Source organism: Pelodiscus sinensis, chromosome 17, assembly GCF_049634645.1.
Source record: "Pelodiscus sinensis isolate JC-2024 chromosome 17, ASM4963464v1, whole genome shotgun sequence".
NCBI classification, from domain to species: Eukaryota; Metazoa; Chordata; order Testudines; family Trionychidae; genus Pelodiscus; species Pelodiscus sinensis.
The window spans coordinates 18,520,145-18,538,668 of NC_134727.1; the positions used below are offsets into that span (position 1 = coordinate 18,520,145).

At 44.9% G+C, this 18,524-nt stretch overlaps 1 protein-coding gene and 1 long non-coding RNA gene across 2 annotated transcripts in view; one reads left to right on the forward strand and one right to left on the reverse strand.

The window, feature by feature from the left end:
- Nucleotides 1-892: 892 nt before the first annotated feature.
- Nucleotides 893-17,715, reverse strand: STC2 (stanniocalcin 2). The gene is made up of 4 exons (XM_006138140.4): nt 16,368-17,715; nt 13,033-13,175; nt 9,470-9,681; nt 893-4,796 (listed from the first exon to the last, which is right to left on the reverse strand). The coding sequence occupies exons 1-4, from the start codon at nt 16,633-16,635 to the stop codon at nt 4,403-4,405; spliced, it is 1,017 nt and encodes a 338-aa protein (XP_006138202.1). The 5' UTR covers nt 16,636-17,715; the 3' UTR covers nt 893-4,402.
- LOC142818717 (uncharacterized) overlaps nt 4,795-18,524 on the forward strand; it is a 54,645-nt gene continuing 40,915 nt past the window's right edge. Inside the window, exon 1 of the long non-coding RNA XR_012896322.1 lies at nt 4,795-5,088. This is a non-coding gene — a long non-coding RNA (uncharacterized LOC142818717). The remainder of the gene's footprint in view (nt 5,089-18,524) is intronic.

Consider the following 18,524-nt stretch of genomic DNA (forward strand, 5'->3'; position numbering starts at 1 on the left):
GTATAAGCACTTTAAAAATTTGTCGCTATTTATCTGTTTGCCATTTCCTGATGCGTTAAATTCTTTTTCATTTGATTGTTTCTCATCTGATCTCACCCATATTTTATCATCTTCAATCCTCTCCTCCTGACTAGAACATAGAGAATCTTTATTAATAGACCCTCTCCTAAGAGATGTCTCTGTCCAGTCCATGTGCTCCTCCACACTTGTCAGCTTTCTCCCAGCCCTTAGCATTAAAAAGGTTGTACAGCAGTTTTTAAACTAAGTGCCAGCAATCTTGTTCCATTTTGGTTTAGGTGGAGCCCATCCTTCTTGTATAGGCTCCCCCTATCCCAAAAGTTTCCCCAATTCATAATAAATCTAAAACCCTCCTCTCTACACCATCGTCTCACCCGCACATTGAGACTCTGATGCTCTGCCTGCCTACCTGGACCTGCATGTGGAACTGGAAGCATTTCAGAGAACACTACCATAAAGGTCCTGATTTCAATCTCTTTCCTAGAAGCCTAAATCTGGCCTCTAGAACCTCTTCCCTACCCTTCCTTATGTCACTGGTACCTACATGTGCCATGACCACCGGTTCCTCCCCAGCACTACACATAAGTCTATTAGATGTCTTGAGAGATCTGCAACCTTTGCACCAGGCAGGAAAGTCATTACAAACCCAGCCATCTTTGTTTCTAATGATCGAATCCCCCATTAATAACACCTGCTTTTTCCTAATGACTGGAGTTTCCTCCCCCAGAGAGGTATCCTCAGTGTGAGAGGATACCACAACATCATCTGGAAGGAAGGTAACAACTATAGGATGGTTTCCCTCTGCTCCAGTTGAATGTTCTCCTTCCAACACTGGCTAAATGTGCTAGTAAAAAATAAAAGTAGCAATCTCAGCAAGACTTATTCAAAAATTTATTAGTGTTTCAGGAAAAATAATAGCAGTGTGAAAAGATACAGAGCTTTGCCTAAATCCTTAGGCAATCTTTATAAGCTTATTTGGCTGTAAAGTCTACATGAGATAGAACTAGTATGTTTTTCTCCCAGAGAACTGGAATTTAAGGAAAGGTTTTTGTAATTACTGTGTTTCAGAACTTAATTTTTAAGACAGGACAGCATTTTTGTGGGGCAATGGGTTATTTATATATTTTCTAATAGGCATTTTGCTTTTCCCAGTTTCTCTTATGGGTGATTTTTTTAAAGATGCAAAGCGTAAGAGAAACATTCAGGCCTTGGTTTTTAAGTTAAGTCACCTTTGCAAACAATAGGTTTGGGAGGATTGCTGATGCAAGTATCATATGGTCTCTAAGGTGATGGTAGATTTTTTTAATGGACTTCACAAAGAATTAAGGCTATGTAGATGACTTGACAACATATTATCAGATAAACACACCTACTTGTTAGACATGAAAGAAGGTTTGACAATAAATAAATGATTTGTGCTGTCAATAACATTATGGAACTGTATAAAACTATATTTACGTTGCTTTAAACAACAAAAACATACTAGTGGCATGAATATATACAACACAGGTCATGACATACGTTTAAATTACCATAGCCAGCAGTGTTTGGTTTTTAAATGGAGACAATATAATAAATAGAAATGTTAAATATTTACAATAATAGCATATGTGGAATCAGTAGATGAACACAGAAGATCTTCACACAGAGGAAAAAAATGTTATGCCATATACAAAATCCCCCACCCCCTGAAAAAATAAAGAAATGTTCATTGAATTAACAAGATGGAGGAATATATACTTCTCCCCATGAAGAATGAATGAGTAAAAGTAAATTGTATGCATGCTGAGGTGATATGTTGACTAAGACATTCAAGAGTGTATATATCATTATATATTTGATTCTCATTATATGTTTGGTTCAACTTTAATGAGAAAGAGACCTTAATAGAGTTAGGTAAGAATATTAACTTGGTAGTCATGGCTGGGTTCTCTTTTTGGTTTGAGTTTGTCCTCAAGGCTTCGTCTACACTGCCGGTTTTGCCAGCAGTGAGTGTGCAAATGAAGCGCAGGTTAGCATATCACTGCACCCCATTTGCATAATTTATGCACACCGTTTTTGTGCAAAAAAAGTAGTATGGACATTTTTTTTGCGCAAAATCCCCGTTTTCCGCAAGATCCTAATGCCTCTTCCTGGGAATCTTGCAGAAAATGTGGTTTTTGCAGGGGAAAAAAAAAGTCCACACTACTTTTTTTTCTGCAAAAACCCTTTGTGGAAAAACAGGGTGCATAAATTATGCAAATGAGGCACAGCAATATGCTAATCCATGCCTCATATGCATACTCACTGCCAACAAAATCGGCAGTGTAGACATAGCCTTACTATGCTTATGCATCATCTTGGGGCAGTGGGATGCTCATGAGGAGTTTGCAATGAGAGAGACTGGAGACTTTCCCTATGACATCACCAGCAGCAAGACACTTTGTTTTGGAGAAAAGAGGATGCCCTTAAAAGTAAACCTTTGGAAGTGGTATATGAGAATTGACACTAGCTGGGGCACTACAGTCCCTCTGATTGTCACCCTCTGTGTGAGCCACAGGCCACCACTGCTGGGACTTGATCAGTCATTTTGTCCATATACTAGAAGGAACTTGCCTGCTCCTCAAGGGTTCGTAGCCTGATTCGATTCTCCAATGAGGTTAGAGGAGTTTTATCAGAGGGTTTAGTGGGAGTAGGATTGGGGCCCTTTTTCTTCAAGAGGTTGATGGCTGCATAACGGTGTAACTCTTCAGATTAATGGTTGTTCCTTGTCCTCCCACCCCAACCAAGGAAATTTACCCCCATGACTTCTATTAAGAATAATGCCCAAGATTCTGCCACAAGATATATGCACAAAGCTCCCACTGAAGACACTGGGAGCCTCCTACATGGGTCCAGAAGCGGAATGTGACTCAGCGAGATTTAGAGCTAAATCTCAGGTGAGGCTAATCACCTCCATGCCCACTAAGCAACAAAGATGTATGTCAGTTCCCTGTGGAAGTTCAGTGCACCAACTTGCCTTTGCAACACTGGTGATTTGACTCTAGGCCTCCTGCAGCAAAAGGCCAGTGCTCAGATCCTCAATGTGATACTGTCTTCCAAGAACGATCATACTTCCTTTATTGGATACTAAAGACCCTACCCATCTTTGCCTTTGGAGGTGACAGCCAATGGCTTAAGAATAACATCCCAGGATGGGTGTTTACAACTTGAGGATCACAACTGCATATAGGGATAAGAAAGGATGCTCCCTAGCATCTCACCCTAACGTTAAATCACTCCGGAAGATTCAGCTCGCCAAACCCCTTTTATCAATCTACATTTCACTTATTCTGTAGGGTTTGGAGGTCACTACCCAGTGTGCTAGTTTTAAAAAGAAAGTGAACCTCTCACGAACCCATAGTCATTTTTGGCACTTTGATAAACTATGGCCAACTTTAGAACACCAAGTCTCTACAGCCCTGAAAAAGTCCATGATGCTGCTTTCAAAGACAATAGATGGGCTAGATTTTCAATAGGCCCTAACAATACCCACAAAGCTTAAGGATACACCAGCTGTTTTTGCCTAAGCCTCAAATTTTGGGTTGCCCACAGGTGGGATGCTGCTGTAGAAAATGCTCCATTGGGAGCACAGCTGTAGGTTCTAAAAAAGAATATGCCTAGGAACTTTGGAGGGCTGTGGAAAAAGTGCTCATTCTGATGCATAATGGTCAAACTGACTTGTCTGGCAGCTGGCTACTTAGGCTCTTGACATCATGGAGTAACTGGATAAATAAAGTTAAGCAGTGGTTAAAATACATACAAGAGGGCACGTAAGTTAGGCAATGTCAGGCAGACAGGAACAATGGCTCAGGACTTATGATAAAATGACATAGCTTAACGTAGCAAGCTCCCTGTGCAATAAACTGGACATTTATTTCATTTGAGTGTCACAACAGCCCACTTTGAACTCTTTCATTCACGGCCATGGGCAGAGATAAGATGCCTTTGGAACTCCGCCATCTGCTTGGCGATTGCCCCGTAAGCTTAGTGGAGCTACTGAGCTGTGAACGGCCTAAGTAATATCTGGCTGGGCTCTCCCTGACCCCTTTCTCCAACCAAAAGAAAAATAAAATCGCAAACAATATCCACGTGTTCTGTAGTTTTGAAAGGGGGAAGGATTTAAAATTTTTGTCTCACCCACTGGTTATGTGAGTGTCAAGTTCTCTGAGTATAAGCAATAGCCCAGAACCACTGCTCTCTCTCTGCTAATCTATACGCTATCACGGAAGTCCACATATCCCACAATGCCCTGTGCTTCACATCACCCCTCTGAATGGTAAAGATTTTGGAATGTCCATAGATAAGAAGATGGACTCAATGGAGGAAGTTTGGTGGAGGGGGAGGGTAAGGTAGGTGCTTCCTTTCACCTTCGGATGTCGGAAAAGTCGGACAGTTCATCTGCCCGCTCAATGATCCCGTGTGCTCCTTTGGGGCTGTGAGCTCCAGCTTTAACACGGGGGTGGGTGTTCGAGTGAGCCCGGCTGCCTCTCTCCCCCTTGGCAGCTCGTGAGCTCTCTCTTTGGTCAGACTCGGGGTATACCAGTATGTCCCCGCGGCTGCTAGACGTTTTCGTGGCTTCACCTGGCTTCCTCTCAGGACCCAGTGTGGAGTCGCTGTGCATGGCTGAGGTGCAGAAGCTCAGGATAGAGCAGAGGCTTCCCCAGTTCTGTTCACACTGGGCCTGGATGCTTCTGGTGATAGCCTTTTTCACTTCGTCCCCGCACGTGAGCAGGATGTTCACCAAGTCGACATATGGTCTGGAGATAAATCAGACAGCAGAAGGGGAAGTTAAAAGAGAATCACGTTTTAAGATGCAAGGAGGTTATACATCAGCAAGAGTGTGTGAGATCACCACGCCTCATTCTTCCCTTGTTTACTCTACAGCACCTGCAGGGGGGCTACCTGTGTTTGCCAACTAGTGGCCAGATGCTATGGAAAACTTAAATGGAGGACAGCAGTTCCCTCACCTGGCAGCCACACTTGCTGAGTGTTTATATCCTGCTTGTTACTACAACTGAGACATGAGTCCTTCAGCAGCACCTCCAGCAGGTGAGCACTAATGTCCCCAACATTCCCCCCGCAAGCTGCATTAGGCATGACTTCCACAGAGACACAGCTAGTTGGGTTACGACAGGCAGCAGATACAGAAGGCTGAATTATCCAGTGGACAAAACAAGGGGGTTCAATCTGGTGCTGCTATTTTCTGTGGAGACCAGCTGTGCATAGTTTAGGGTGCTGGTTGAGCCCTGTACCTGAAGCTCTTTACTTGAAACATGCAAAACAGATCAGAAGAGGTAACAAACTAGGAGAGCAAAGTGGATAAATATACTAAGATTTTACTGTGTTGTTAAATTTAAATTTGTATGAAATCATTAATCTCTGGGGTTGCAACTTCGTTGAAGGAGAGAGTTTAAAGGAATAAAGAATCTAGCTTTGGATTTTTAACTAGGTTGGTTTGCGATTGGGACTTTTTAAAAAAGGTATTTGGTGCATAACAAGTGCTAGAAGTGCACCTGGAAATTTTGACCATTTTCACCATTGTAATATAAAACAGATCCAAACCCCAGACTGGTCCCCAAAAGGGGTCCTTACTGCCACAAGATGCTGTTTTGTTTATACGCAAAGAGAAAATGGTAAAAATAACATGACAAGTCTGCTCATTTTGGAATAGAAAAGGAGGAGATGGTGAGAATGAGCATCAATAATGTTTTTTGGTCTAAGTTTTGTCTTTTATCTGAAACAGGAATTGTGAAGAGACAGGATATGTTCTTTGGTACACACATCAAATGAGCCAGTGAGACTTTTACTCACATCCATTAAAAAAATTGGACTTTGACTCTACAAAAAACATCACCTGAAAAATAGGGATGATAGCGATTAGTCAACTATCCAATAAGCAAAAGCTTATCAGATAGTCGAGTAGCCACTTGACTAATTGCTTCCCCCGCCCCCTTGCTGCCTCTATTAGAGAGAGGCAGCAACGGGGAGGGAAGGAGCAGGAGGGAACTGGCTTAAAGCTGGTCCATTCCCCCACCATCTCTGCAGACAGCAGGAGAGGCAGAGGCACAGTGGGGAACCGGCACGAGCGGGGACTGTTTCAGTCCCTGCTGGTGCCGGTCCCCACTGCCAGCGCTTCTGGTTTTGATATGTACAAGATCCCCCAGGCCTCTTGAATATTTCAAAAGTGCTGCAGGGTGAGCAGGGACTCAAGCAGTCCCTGTTCCATGGCCTGCCCTGTCTGCTGCGAACAGGGGATGGTCCAGCATCAGCCCGTTCGTGGCACACAGAACTGTCCGCTGCAAACAAGGGCTGCTGGACTCAGCGCTGGCCGGGACCGAGCAGTCCCAGCTCACACTAATCGTTGCGCCTCATCATTTAAAATGTAATAAAAGCCCAGCTGGCTCCTGGAGCTCCTTCCATTGCAGCTCTGCACAGCAGTGCTTATCAACTGATCGTATAGTCGATACAAACTATATCGACTACACGGTTACTCAGTTAATCACATTTAAACATCCTTACTTAAAAAAGGGTGGCAAAGTTTTCCTGGTATAGCTCTGAGGAGTGCTTCTTCCCCATTCCTCCTTTACTTCCAACTCTCTTCATCCCACATGCTATCCTGCATACAGGATAGCTGCCTCGTTGTGTTTTACTCAGGTCATGAGGAGTCAAAAGGCTTGGGTGTATTCCCAGTTCTGCCACTCACTTGCAGATTGCCTCTAGGCATATCGCTACATCCAAAATTTTCAAAACTTGTCCTGATTTGAGAAGTCTCTATTTTGGGAACCTAACCTGGAATAGGCAGAGCCTGATTTTAAGAGACACTGAGTATTCACAGTGGTAAATGAGCTTAGTTCAGGCCTGCACAACGCGGAAAGCGGCGAGGGCCATATTACTCCAAAGAAAACAGCTATGGGCTGCAAGTAAGGAAAAAAAAAAAAAAAAAAAGCACATGTTGGGCATACATGCTTCATACAGGCTTCAGCACGCAACCACAGGAGGCACCACCAGGCTTCCATCCAGTGGCCCAGCCGGAAATTCAGAAAATACTGGACATTGCACACATCCAATATTTTCTGAACTTTTTTAGAAAATACCACAAATACCGGATTGTCCGATAGAAAACCGGACACCTGGAAACCCTAGCTGCAAGCGTAGGTTGGAGGGGGAGGGAGGTGTGATACTTTATTAAGAATTTTTCAATTAAATCAGGCCTGTGCAACATATGGCTCCCAATGCCCTTACTCTCTCCTCTCCCAGCATCACCCTGCCCCCCTCCCACTGACACCTCCCCTCCTGCCCTTTTCCTCATTGTCTCCACTTGGCCCCCTGGCATTTGTCTCTCCTGCACCCTGTCCCTTGGTGCCGTCCCCTCTCTCCTGACCTTCCTCCCTCCCCTCAGCACAAGCCCCTTCCCTTCCCCTACCTGGCTTCTGCCTTCTACTCTGCGGGGCTTCTGGAGCCTTTTTTAATTCAGCGGTCGCCGGCTGTGATGTCACAACGCCACATCACACCAGCGTCCTGGCGTCTGCCGGTGTCCCACCCTCTGACTTGCGCTGGAGCTGCACTCAGGCAGCCCGGCGGCGAAAATCGCCACACTTCCCTCTCCCTAGCGGCGTTCCGCTCCTCCGCCCGGTCGGCGGATTCGATGGGGCCGTGCCGCCCAGAGTCATCATTGGCCGCATGTGGTCTGCATGTTGTGCATGCCTGGCTTAGCTTGACAGGCTGGAGGGGTACCAAGTTGGGGAGCCAAAAACAGGCCACTTTGGAGAGATCTGGGCTTCCCCATTTTACAGAGTGGGTATCACTGACTCACCTTGACAAAATACTCTGTTCTTATGGCACTTCTCATCTATGGGGCTCAAAAGTTTTATTTGTAGACAAGCACCTGCCAGTTTACAGCCCATTAATGCAGATCCTGAAATACCAGTGCTGGTGTGAATGTGACACATTGCTTCCCCTCACTGTCCCAGAAGAAACCCAGCACGCTGGTGCCTCCCCAATATTCTATCCCCATTACCATGATAGGGACCAGAAACGGCAATGCAAAAACTACCCCGAAGACACCAGCCATGCTGTTGATCTTAGCCGCAGGAAGGTCCATGTTCATGGAAGGAAATCTGAGCTGTGTTCACTTTAACAAAGTGTAATTAATGATGGAGTAAATTTGTGTCACAGCTGCACTCTCCTTAAATGTAACTTGGAGATAAGGGTGGGATTTTCAACAGAACATGAGACTGGAATTTTCAAATATGTTGGTGCTTAAGAGTGCAACACGGACACTTACTTTGAAAGCTGACTGGCTCATTTCACCTCACGTTTCCTCATCTGTAATGATACTGACCTCCTTGGTAAAGTACTTTGGGATCGTCTGATGAAACGTGCTATAGGAGAGCAGGGTTTACGCAGGTTGGTTATTTATACCATACCCCCAGTTCCTTACCGAAGATGAGCAGTGGTTATTTTTCTGCCTGTGGCTGTGTCCCCCTCTTTCCATCTGCAGAAAAGTGTTCTCTCATTTTTTTTTTGCACCAGCAAATTAAGGGTGGGCACGGACCACAGTAATCTGAGCCTGATTTAGTCCTGCAATTTGGTAGTTTAGACGTGTTGCTACTAAGACTACACGAGTCTTTACAGTCATTGCACTACAGGTGCAAACTGTACTCCCATAAGAGGGGAAATACCAAAAATCTAGATTGTGATCTTTCATTTTGCATGCCTGTGTCCCCCTTTACACTTCCTTGGTAAGCATACAGGATTGATATGAACCAGGAGCATGGGAGCTTTTCGTCATGAAACACAAGTCAGTTTCTGTGACTAACATCAACAAGATGCTTTAGGAATCTGAATACTTTGGAATTTCATAAAGCAAGTCTGAAATTGACTGCAACTAATCTTCATGAAAGATTATGTTGTTTGGCAAGTATGACGTGTCATTTCTGTGACTATATTTACCTAATGTAAATACCATCTTAACCACTTGACTTAGGTCTTCTCTCTCTCTGTGGTCCATTTGTTTTCTTTTTAAGAATATAAGATCTTTGGGGCAAAGACTGAACCCTCTTTTGTGTTTGGAAAGTGTTTGGCACATTGTGGGTACTTCTGGAAACAAATAATGTCAAAACCATGAAAAGAATTGATCTTACTTCAACACGTGTTTCCCCTCCCATGGTCATGGCTTTGTAAAATAATACTCATCACATTTGTAACAGGTTAACTAGTTTTTCCAGCACCTCTACAAAAGAGAATTATCCTCATTTTACAGATGGGAAATTGAGGTAGAAGAGTGAAGCGATTTGCTCAATGACACAATGAGGTCACATGGAACTCAGCACTTCCTGTCTTGTGGGTTGTACATTCGTTCACCCACCTTAAGGTGAAGCTCCTCCATCACCCGACTACAATACTAGGCCCCTTGCACAGTCCCACTTACTCATGCTGCAGCAGGTCTTTGAAGTGAATCATATCCACAATGACTTGGACATTCTCCTTCGCAGCAGAGCAGAGGTCATGTTTCAGGTAGCACTCCCGCTGTAACTGGAACACCATGTCTTTAATGGCAGGACACTTGCGACTGATGCAGCTGAATTTGTGTCTCAGGGCGTGAGCCTTACACTTCAGAGCATCTTTAATGAAGGATTTTCCCTGAGGAGATCAGAAATAGAGTAGATATGTATTTGTGTCTGTTAAGCACATCAAGTGATTTACACTCAAATAGCCTCTCCTACATGCGACAGCGTCAAGGATTATTAGACTGCTAAGGCCATTGGGTTTTTTTCTTTGCTCCTAAAGGCCATGTCAGGCTGTCCTGTCTTTCTAGAGGGGTTGGATGCTGCTTCTTGGCTGATTGTGTGAGGTTTGCTGTACGATTATGTGATGGTTTCATTGTCTCCTCGCACCACTAAGGTATATCTATGCTACTGTGAGACTGATGCTCTGAGACTGATCCACTGGGTCAAGTGAAGACCTGCCAGATTGACTGCAGATCACTCTCCAGTCAACCCTGTTACTCTACCCCAGATGAGAAGAATAAGAGAAGTCAATGGGAGTTTCTCCTGTTGACCCTCTACAGTATAGAGCTGGCAGTAACTTGACTTAAGGACTTATGTAGCTGGAGTTGCATACCTTAAGTCAACTTTCTGCTGTAATCTAGATGTAGCTTAAGTGTCCTGCTTTTAGCACAGACCTAGTCCTTGCTGGCCTATGAGAGAAAAGTGGAGGTTTCATTTTTAAACAGACAGTCCAACTTAATGGTCTGAATTCATTCCCGGTCTGTCACCGTAGAGGACATTGGGTTCACGTTACTACTATGAGTGACCAAATACATTTGCGTCTCCAGGACCAGAAAGGGGATATTCGAAGTCAACTGCATCAAAACTGACTTTCCTTATCAGTTTGCAAAGTTCACATAGGAAATGCTTACATAAAACCAATGTCTTTAAGCAAGTCACTGGCTTCAGTGATACCCTCTTCCTTCCCCCCCTCCCCCCCGAACAAAAGGGTCCCTAAATCAAATTACCAGACACCAAACAGTAACATCTTGATATTTGTGTCTGCTGAAGGGAAACATTTCTATTTTAAAGTCCCATAAGGGATTACAGGGAACAGCAGAAAAAGAAAAAGTTAAAGACAATGAAGGCTATTTAGGCAAGGTCCCTTTTATCCATCATCCATGCTCTCCTCATATTGCTTTACAAGGCATGCCCATCCCTATTTTTTCCCCCTCTTCCCACCTTTTGATATTATAGCCAGTTTTATTGTATATGCATCTCAATTCTTTTGGCAACTAGACAGCTTTTCTTTCCTTGTTGAGTGATAGCAGGATGGTTGTGAACCTGTATTGCCACATTAGCCTCAGGCAGTGTTCCCTCTAATTTTTTTCCCCATTCACGTGCAGAATAAATTTTGTTATGTGCACCAATGCACATGTGCACCACTAGTAGAAACACATGCTACCAGCTGTGGGAGCTCTGCTAGTCAGCTGGGCAGCATTTGAGCCTCTCTTGGGTAGCTGCTGGGAACACTGGCATCAGGTTATCCCAGCTGCTAGTTGTTTTGTGATCAGTGGTGCAATTTCTGCTCTCATGGACTCTAGATTTTTACCCTTGTAACTCTACTAATATCAGTTGTTATGCCATATTCTCAAAGACCTGAGAGCAAGACACACATGCTCTCCCCACTGATCAAAGTACTGCGCCAATCACCATCACTTTTCATTCCAAGTGCTAGGTTTACTTCTTTGACCTTGCATTCACTAACAAACACACATAGCTCAGCAGGCATTAACTAAATACTGTGCATATACAAGACATTTAAAAACAAAATCCCAATCTCACATTTTTTCTTTTGGAGAGAAAAATTGGAGTAAGGAAAAGAGAACCACATGTAACAAATGCTAGTCATATTGCATAATGCACTTCTGGCACTTGCTCAGATAAAGCTAGTAAAAGAAACCGAAGAGAAGAGAATCAAGTCAATGGGAATTGCACATGTATATTTCAGATGACAATTTATTTCCACAGAGCCCAGTGTCTTCACACTCCAGTAGAAACAGTTTGGATGTAAAATAGCCCTTGTTCTCTTTAAAGATGTGAGCATATCCAATGAAGCAATGATTTGCTGGTTTTAATGCAATAATTTCACGTATGTGTTTGGTTTTCCCATGGTTTTACTTCCATAAACTTTTTTTGTTAATAATATATAATTGGTAAAATAAAATCTCTAATTTTCATTCTCTGGCAACTGCCTGGAAACTAAGACCCTGATTTTCAAAGATGACCAGAGGATCTGGACATGTAGTTCCCATCAATTTTAAGGGACATCTAGATCTTTTATGTATTTTTGCAATTCTCTGCCTAAAATCTCCAGCACAGGGGAATTTGTTTTTCTGCTAGGACTGCTCCCTTGGTCCAACTAAATAGAACAGCTGGATCTGCAAAACAGCTCTGCTTTCTACCATTCTATATAAAGTGCCATGAGACTACAGCTGGGTGACTTCAGTAAAGTTATGCTATAAACTACACGCGTCAAGCCAAATGCCGCTGGCCCGTCGTAATGTTCTCTTCTCTCCACACTGAAATGGGAGAGTAGGTTTACAAGACATAATAACAGGATGCTTCAGTGATGCGTAAATGGTCTGGGGAGAAAATGAAGGAGACAAACTTAATACCGCATACTGCCTAAAGAATGTATTTTATTGTCAGTGTGAGAGCCAAAGAACTATTTGAATACAGCAGCTTCTGGAGATGCCTATCCTAGCTGTGTGTAGTTCTTAAATATTATTTAATTACACATTGGATTACATCCAATCCAGTTTATAGGACTTCGGCTCCTAAGCCACTTAGATGGTTTGGAAAAGTGTATCCATTGACCCAGTGGAATTAATTTGATCAGATTTGCACAGGGAATGTTCAAGTGTGATACTTTAGTCTACAGAGAGATTTTTAGCATCACAGATGCATATCATTTAAGTAATAAAATGATACATACAGAATAGTGTCTGCCCCAAAGAACTTACAATATTGCAACCTATTGGCAGATTGCTCATTGGTGTCAGCCAGCTCAGTCTTACAGTCCTTAATGAATGTAGCAGCTCTGAGGGGACTGCAGGATCCGTCATCACCATCTCATTTTTGTTATCACAAGTCCACTAAGAAAAAATTCTTAGGTGGAGATACAGCAGTCTATACTATAGATAATCTGTTTCCAAAGACAACTTAAACACAATGCATATATTACTCTGTTCTTGGGACCTGATACAGCACTAACCAAGTCAATGAGAGATTTTCCCATTGATCTGAATAGGAGCAGAAAGAATCAAGCCCTTGGTTGTCTGCATCCAACTCTCAATAAAGTGAAGTGGGAATTGGATATGTATAAGACCAGACCTGAGTCTTAATTAAAGCCCTATTTGAAAGATGTATTAAAAACCCATTAAATATAGCATCTTCTAATCATTTACTTCTGGGAATTTTACTTTCTTTTCTTTTTGGTTACCTGGGCATCAAATTTTCCAGCGTTGTGTAGGAAAGTCATGCAGATCTCATGTAAGCCTCGGATCTCACAAGAGTTGTTTTCAAAGCATTCAAACACTCCACATCCCACATCGCCAGCATTAACCAGGCAGTGCTGGATTTCAGCTAAAATGACCATGGATTATGGTTAATTTGTACAAATATTCATAAATGGAGTGTGGGGGAGAGGGGAGAGGAGAGAGAGAGAAGAGTTATTTTGCTAAGATCATCAATTCACAAGAAAAAGCACAAGACAACAGTTACTGTACCCACACAGCCTGTCTACTTTTTGCAGAAGTTAGATCAATATTTATATGCATTTAGTTATGACTATGAGAGCCAAAAAGTAAATGCCAAATCCCCATTCCACTTACTTCATAGCAGTATTCACTTGAAAATGTCTAATGTTTCACTCTTCTGGAGCATGCAACAGACCTCATCTATAATTCCTACTCTCCTAAAGTCAGTCCTTCATTAACTTGAATGGGAATTTTGCCTGAGAGAGAACTGCAGGTTCAGGCTAGCGGTTGTATCTGGTTCTCTCAACTAGAGTCTGATGATTAGCACAGTTTTGCTGACCACTGAGGGTCTCATTCCTGCTGTCTTTGGGTGTGTCTACACAGCAGCATTATTTCAGAATAACTGACCTTATTTTGAAATAAGAAAGCAAGTCATTATTTCAAAATAATGTCGAGCTGGAGGACTTCTTACTCTGATTCCTTTAACCCTCATTTCATGAGGGCTGCGTCTACACTGGCATGATTTTGCGCAAGAGATGTGCTTTTGCGCAAGAGCATCCATGCCAGTGTAGACACTCGCTTGCGCAAGAAAGCTCCAATGTCCATTTTAGCCATCGGGCTTTCTTGCGCAAGAAATTAACTTGTCTGTCTACACTGGCCCTCTTGCGCAAGAATACTTGCGCAAGAGGGCTTATCCTTGAGTGGGAGCATCAGAGTATTTGCGCAAGAACCACTGATTTTGTACAGTACAAAGTCAGTGTTCTTGCGCAAATACTCGCGGCCAGTGTAGACAGGCGGCAAGATTTTGCGCAAAAGTGGCCGCTTTTGTGCAAAATCTTGCCAGTCTAGACGCACCCGAGGAGTACGGGAAGTTAAAGGAAGAGTGTTCTTCCTTTGACTTCCTACTGTGTAGACAGACAAAAGTCAAGTTAAGCTATTTCGTCTTCAGCTACGCAATTGACATAGAAGTTCTGTAGCTTAATTCAACTTTTGCCCTGAAGTATAGACGTGACCTTTGAAATCAATGGTTAAACCCCCTCAAAATTTCAATGGGGGGCAGAGCCCCTTGCTGCATGAGCTCTCCTCCCACCAGCTTCCTTACTCATCCAAAAATTCAGATTATTTCAGCCATACATTTTTTCCTTCTAAATTTTGTGCTATATTGAAGCAAATAATATTTTACTTCAGACACTGCACAGATACCTTCAAATCAGAATCTTATCACTGCTGCTCCTTACCCTTCCTTAAAAAATATTGCCAAAACTAAAATAATTGCTGAGAACCATAAAGAGAAAGTCAAACTGGGGCAGGTTTTAGAGCAGGATTCTAAGAATTTGTTGTATTCAGTTTACTAGTGGCAACTTTAATTAAGCCTCCCCCCTCCCCTATTTATTTTGAGTGTACACATCCTAAACTCATAATTCCGGTCATCTAAAGAAGTGGATTGTGCCCACGAAAGATCAGGCTACCATCTACATTTTGTTAGTCTATAAAGTGCCACCAGACCATTTGGTTAGTAACAGACTAACTAGACTACCCCCTTCTTTAATTAAAGCTCACTTTGGGGATCTAGCCTAATCCCTCTCTAAATCACAACATGTTTAAGACATCCACAGCCTTTTCTCTGGACATGCAGCCCTCTGAAACCCCTTTCAGAAACTTTCGTTTTAATTCACTTAGGACAGAGGCAGGGGGAAAAAAACGGATGTAAAGTGCTGATACTTGCTATATCATAAAATGAAAAATCATACGTGCAAAAAAGGACACAAAGTCTTAGTCTTTCTTTTTACTTGACCACAGGCTCCTCTCTGATGTGGAGGGCTACAGAAAAGAGGGGGGAGGGCAGGAAAAGTCACATGGGATTTGTAACTGCAAAGCCTCAGAGAAGCTGGGAATCAGTGAATCAGGGAGACCTGGCATTGTGTTAGTCCCACGTGGAAAGCTGCACACAGAGAGGCACACAACACGAAAACGGGTCTATTTGTCAAAGGTTGTATAACTGCATCTTGGGGGTTTTTTTGGGTCTGGAAGCCCAGCTGTAGCGCTTCTGTTGGCATTTGGATACAGACGGTTTTCGGATCACATGTCCTGGCTCCCCGTTTGCAGAGAATTGCACAGTGCCGTGATTCACATGTGGCAGCCCCTAATGGGCATTCGTGCATTCCGGCTCGTGTGCGTGTTTAAACAAGGCTCGCAGCATTGAGACAGTTAAAAAAAGAAAAAGTACGCGAGAAAGAGAAAAGTGGACCGCTCCCGCGCGCTCTTTCCATGCCTGGGAAGAGATCCAGGGAAGTGCACGCCTCGGTTCTTTCTACTAAGCAGAGAATACACGAGGAGAGACGAGAAGAGAAACCCCACGGCCAATTGCATCATTATTCGGTTCTCTGCTCAGGAGAAGCAGGCCGCAGCCCCCTCCCCCGTGTTAAATGTGTATTTAGCAAAGAGAGACCGTCTCGCCCCACTACATCTAACCCCCTGCTCCAGCAGCACCTTCGAGAGTCCAAATCGCCCGCCTCTGACCTGCTGGAGTTTCTGGTTTGCCTCCAGGAGGGCCGGATTAGTTACAATTAAAGGATTGCAGCGGGCTGATTTGCAACGTGCAGAGACGGCCATGGCACTTTCCTGGGTCGGTGCCACAAGTCATTATAGTCTTAATAAAAATCGTCTCTTCACCACCGATGGTCACGTGGAATAACTTTCCAGGTGTCGTTAGACTGATATCTGGGCAGGATTTCATCGTTGGTTAGCGGAGATTAAAGGCAGCGAGAGCAAGCGACTGCTCTCTGCGAGTCCAAGGGTAGCACGTGTGTGGCGAGAAGGGACTTCAAAGGTAATTAGGAGTGAACTCTTACTTCCTCCGGATTGATGTTTGACGGTCACGCACACACAAATAAATGCCATGGTGCACGTCATGATGCACGTCTAGTTAGCCAATACTCTGTAAATACAACGCGGAGACACCTCCCTCTCACTGCAACTGCTTCCTTATTGAACAATATTTAACAGTTTGTTTGCATTTGAGTTTAACTAGACCTGCCTTTTCAAGCACCCCCCCCCCTTCTCTTTTTAGATCACATACCTGTATTTTGCAAAGACAGACGCCCTTTTTGCTGAGGGGCTCGGTCCTGGGGACCTTCCGGCGGGTTGGTGGCTTCTGTGCCCAAAACTGGATCAAAACTTGCAAAGACCAACGCCAGGGTAACTACTTTACTTAACAGCTCTGCACACATGGTCCTGGTTGCAACTCCACGCTGGAAACCTGTCTGGGTTTCCCTCCTCTGGCTCTTTCCAAAGGGTGAATAAATGGAACTTACTGCTCTTCTTGCAATCTGCTTGCTGGATAGCATGTGATCAGGGCTGGTGCAAGTGCTGAAAGTGGCCAGAAAGGGAAAGGATGGTGCCTCAAATATCCCTGGAAGCTCTGGTGTCACTTGAATGAAGGAGTCGAGCAGGTGTTGTCCACCAGCCCGACCAATAGGAGTCCTGTCCCCCTGTGACTCCACGCGTAGTGGGCGGTGCTTGTTCTAAACTACTACACGCCGGAGAACAAAACGTTGAGGAAACTTGCATCAGCAGGTTGCAAACTAAACTACAATGATCACGAGCAACCAGCAGCATTTACACACACGATACATGGCACCTCAGTTAAAATGTTCCTTCGCTGGAGGACAGTCTCAGTCGCTGAAGCAGCAGCGGGACATTGGGAAGGGGGGGGGGGGCTCTGAGGTCCAGTACACCCCATCTGTTCTTTCCTTTTGTAGTCATGAATGCTTTGAACGTCTAAGCACGTTGCTTGCCCAGGGAACCGGAGGAGAATTTATACTTTGTAACGATTATTAGGCTATGGAGGGAGCCAGCCAGGAAGAGGGAGGAAGGGTTCCACGTGAGCCGCTGGGATATACTCGAACTCTCCCCTCCCCCGCTTCTGCCTTAAAGCTCGCCTCGCTACTCGGCTTAGCTCCCGAGACGGGCAGCGAGCGTCGCTCAGGATGGCTCCTACCCTGGGAATTGTGCACGTTGATGCGCGCTCAGAGTGGAGTGCAAAAAACCTGGGTTTTGTAATCTTCCCGTGTGTGAGAAGAAGGCGGAAGCTCCAGCGATCCTCCCTCCCCGCAGTCACTGAAGGGAGCTAATCACCAGTCCAGCTTCTGGGCTGCGCACAAGATTGCAGCTTTAATCTGCGGCAAACTCACATTTCCAAATCTGCCCTCCAACTCGCTTATCTTCGCGTTCGCACTTCGTGTGTCGTGGCTGGCTTTCTTGAAGCATCACTGGGAGCCACACTGCCCCCCGCCCTCCTGCTCTCGCTAGCACCGCCAAACTCCTGGCACCTCCAGGGCTGCTTTAGTGCGGGGCTGACCAGACACTTCAGCTGCAAGAGCGGACTCAAAACATTCGGATCGCAGACTAGGCAGCTGTGAAATAAGTTTTGTAAGAGGCACCCCCCGTGGGTATTTGATTTTGCATCGCTGAAGAGTCCCACAGAGAGTTATTGGGCCACATTCAAATTCATCCCCGGGGCATGCTCAGTAGCGGTACATGCACTCGGCTGGCTTCTTATGCATTGCGCCTGTAACCAGGGCCCGATCCGGCACTGCGCTCCTTGCGCCCCCCGAACGCCTTGCGAAACTGGGGTGCCCAAGGAGCGCGAGAGCGGCCCTAGAGAGAGAAAGAGGCGCGGCCTTTCCAGCGTCCCTCTTGCGCAACCCCCTGCGGCAACGCCGGAAGCTCGCTTGGTCTTGGCTGGGTGGCTGGAGGAGGAAGCCTCCAGCAGGTGATCGGGGAGAGGGGCGCTGGGTTATCCCCCCTTTCCGCTGCGGTAATGCACATCAGATGTTTCATCAGACAGAGCTAGCCACGTGCTGTTCTTTTCTCCAGCCCTCCGAGAGGCGCGCAGACCCTGCCTGCGGCTGCCATGCGGCCGCGGGAGGAGGAGCAGACACCTCTTGGCCGGCGTGCTCTGCTCCCCTGGAGTTGGGAGGAAGGGGTGGCGGGGCTGCACAGGGAGGAATTTCTTCAGCTGCTGCTGGTGCAATCCTTTCCCCCACAGCTGCCCAAGTGCAATTGAGGAGATCCACGCACCTGCTAAAGTCCCTCCCTGGAAGCCGGTGACACCAAACTTCCTTCCATGGTTAGGGTTGTCCTGATGTTTTGGGAAACGATACGAGGCTCTCAACTCCTTTTAACCGCAACAGGCTCATGCAGTGTCTCTAATCAGAAGGTTCATGTGTGTTCC